The sequence below is a fragment of the Aegilops tauschii genome, chromosome 7 (genome assembly GCF_002575655.3).
Source record: "Aegilops tauschii subsp. strangulata cultivar AL8/78 chromosome 7, Aet v6.0, whole genome shotgun sequence".
In the NCBI taxonomy this organism is placed as follows: domain Eukaryota; kingdom Viridiplantae; phylum Streptophyta; class Magnoliopsida; order Poales; family Poaceae; genus Aegilops; species Aegilops tauschii.
This window is the reverse complement of record NC_053041.3, coordinates 620,064,799-620,068,152: the sequence shown is the minus strand read 5'-3', so window position 1 is coordinate 620,068,152 and position 3,354 is coordinate 620,064,799. Positions and strand designations below refer to the sequence as shown.

The 3,354-nt window shown below is 44.0% G+C and overlaps 1 protein-coding gene across 1 annotated transcript; it reads right to left on the bottom strand.

Annotated features, from left to right (window-relative positions):
* Positions 1-1,797: 1,797 nt before the first annotated feature.
* Positions 1,798-2,526, bottom strand: LOC141027525 (uncharacterized). The gene has a single exon (XM_073504590.1). The coding sequence runs from the start codon at positions 2,524-2,526 to the stop codon at positions 1,798-1,800; it is 729 nt and encodes a 242-aa protein (XP_073360691.1).
* Positions 2,527-3,354: the final 828 nt, after the last annotated feature.

The window sequence follows — 3,354 nt, the reverse complement described above, 5'->3', positions numbered from 1 at the left end:
CGTAAGGAGGTTCTTGGAAGCAAAAGGAAGCGAAGCGCAGGAATTGGAGACAGGATGATCTCCATTCTCCATAATGGATTGTCAGGGTCTATATTGTTTTATGCTATTTTACCTTAAAGAGGGTACTTAGGTCCTACCTAATACTGATGATCTTGTGCTAAGAACAAAGTAGGGTTGGTTCGATGACTATCAGTTTGATGATCGTATGACTTGTTATTAATAACGAGTAGAAGTTGTACGATGATTAGTAGGACTTGTTATTATGATGATGCATGATGCGAGCATGAAGAGTTATTATATATCTGTGGATGAAATGAACATGGATTGGATTGAAGTGAAGGCAACATGCATGTGGTGCATGTCGAAAGTAGTACAATCCAAACTTGATCAAGTTAGGATTAGTAGTACTTTTGACATGCATCGCATGTTGCCTCACTTCAATCTAAGTCATGTTTAGGCATAGCAGTAGCAGTAGCACGGAGATAAGAGAGGACACATCTCTCTATTAGCTACCTATACCAACCTAAATTACCCCCCAAAACCCCCAACCCCCCCTTTAAAAAAAAAAAAAACAAAAACCCCGGCCCCTGAAATGCTGACGCGTGGATGCCTATTGGTCCCGGTTGGTGCTACCAACCGGGACCAAAGGCCCTCCTGCCGGGGCTTGCCGGAGCGGCCACGTGGAGGCCCATCTGTCCCGGTTTGCATAAGAACCGGGACTAAAGGCCTAGGGCATTAGTAATGACCCTTTAGTCCCGGTTCAACAACCGGGACAGATGGCCCTTACCAACCGGGACAGATGACCCTTTTTCCACTAGTGTCAGTACAAGCACGGTTGTGGAGGTACGGGTATACTAAGAGACGCGTCTGTGCAGCACCAAAGTTGCATTGGCGATCATGCGTGCGGAGCACGTAGAGTTACTATGCGTTTCATGTGAGGCACATTGATCAAGCAAATAGAGGCACGGAAGTGCAGTCAGTACAAGCACGGTTATGTGGAGGCACGGTTTTGAACCCTCTTGCTGCTGTCAAGATTCTAGAGGCACAGATGTACGGCAGTAGAGGCATCGGTCCGAATATCTGGTTAGAGGGGCTCGGTTGTGGATGCATAGGTGTGAAGTCTCTAGGGTCACGGGTGCGTGACACCACAGGCATGGATTGAGTAGACACTTAGTGAGCCACGCTTGTACATAGGTCAGTTGCACACAGTAGTGTAGTTTTGTGGCATCGTGCAGAACTGGTGTACGGAGAGGAACCTGTGTGCAATAGCAAGGATGTTCTGAATGGACGGAGCGGTGTTTGATGTGAAATGGAGGCAAGGATTTTTTTTCAACGTGGTTAAAGTAACAAAGTTCTCGTCGCTTGTGACTGTGTACCAAATGATCTTCTGCAATATTTATGAATTGTTCACGCCAATGTTTAATAAGCATTGTACTGAAAGTTTACAACGATATCATCACATATTCTTGTAAATGCACGATGCATCTTGTAAAGGTTGAGTATGAAAATTATAATACAATATCGTGCGAGATATCTCTCGTTCTATAATCATGGATACAATATATGCTTGCTCAGTACTGGAACATAACTTACTAATTGCATTTAGACATGCAAAACGTAGTATGCATTTGTACATGAGCACACCACTGTGTTCAAAGTTCAAACGTAAAATAGTAATACAATACACACAGCATCTTTGAGCAACAACAAACATATTTACAACATAGGTTCATACAATCCAAATTATGATAATAGTAGTTCCTACTAGTTTAATGTAGACATCCATTTTCTCGCAATTTACCAACCACTGTTTCCCTTCCGGCGCTTCCAGCCGCTGGAAGATCCCTCGTCATTGCTCTTACGTGGGCGGAGTCTTTCTTTCATTGGTTGTTGGTGGAGGTGACGTAGCCCGTTCTTGATGGTTAGGATTCTATGGTACAACTCGTAGCTAACATACCCGTCCTTTGCCGCATACTCAAGGTGTATCGGGGAAAGTGGCTTCCAGTCCCAGAACTGGTGCTTCTCCTTTGGGAATGATTTCTTCATGTTCTTGTATGAGGGGTCGATGATGGCCGCTGAAAGGTCACCCATGGAGTCCCTTTCTCCACCACCCTTGATGCAGAATAGCCTCTGGAGGTCGACGTGGTGCTCGTCTAGAATTTTGATCCATGCGCGGGCAAGCATGGTCTTGTCGTTCCTGGTATCGACGCTAGTGAAAGTTACCGCTTTCCGTTGCAGGAAGTCAACTAACGCCTGGGAGCGCTCGGATCTGCAGTAGTGGTATACAAGGACATGCTCGCGCATGGCAAGTTGGACGATGGCGATCCCTTGTCGTATGTAACTGCTCTTACGTGTGTACTCGAGGTCGAGGCCGACGAACTTGTTCTTCTCCTCCTTTAGCCATTCTTCGTACTTTTTGATGATCCGCTCCACGGTCCTTGGGTCGTTGGTGTACACCACCTCGAGCACGGTTGTACCATGGGCAGTGATGTGTTCGGTGAGTGTTGTTAGTTTCCCGTCGTCCATGGCTGGAGGTGTGCGGTGGTGAACTGCGGCCGGCGAGAAACTTTCGAGGAAGAGGATGAAATGGAGTCGGAAAAGTGAAAGGGTTCTTTTGTTGTGCAAAAAAGGAAACCGCCAAAGAGCAGTTGCTAGTCACGCGGCGGTTCCAGGCGTAGAATTTCGGAAACAGGGGTTTGCTTTATCTGTTTTTTTAAGATTTTCACTTCTCTTGTTCATTATATTTTTTTATTCGTTTCGTGCTGCCTGCGTGATCCATCTTTGGCTGTGAAAGTAGTTGTGTAAACGGTAGAACACTCAGCAGATGCATGGTCGTGCCTTTTTGTGAAAACGGTTTTTTCAATTAATAATCTTCCTTGGTTAGGGAGGCACGGTTTTTATGTTAATCGGTGCACAAGTGTGTGTTTAGGTAAATTTGAAGTAAATATAGTTTGGACTTGAAAACGGAGTCCTGTTTGGTTTTTAATTGAGATATGTTTCACTAGAATAAGTTTGATAACATGGCATTGATAGAGGTTTTGAATCACAAACTGATTCTTGTTTCGATTGATTTTTGAAAATGAATCCTTTTGTTTTTTGATTTTTTGAATTGTGAACTTTTGAAAGGGTAAGAACTACATTTTTTTGAATGAATCATTTCGATAGTTCAAACAGGATTTGTTTCAAAGGATCATTCCGATGGTTGAAACAGCAAGCTGAGTGTCCGTAAGAGCTACATAAGTTGCAAAAGATCATTCTGATAGTTCAAGCAAGCTCATGGTCCATAATAATTACAGTACTCTACCATCCTAACTAGCAAACTTATAGTAATCAGTGTTTTGCTCCTGGAGGCAT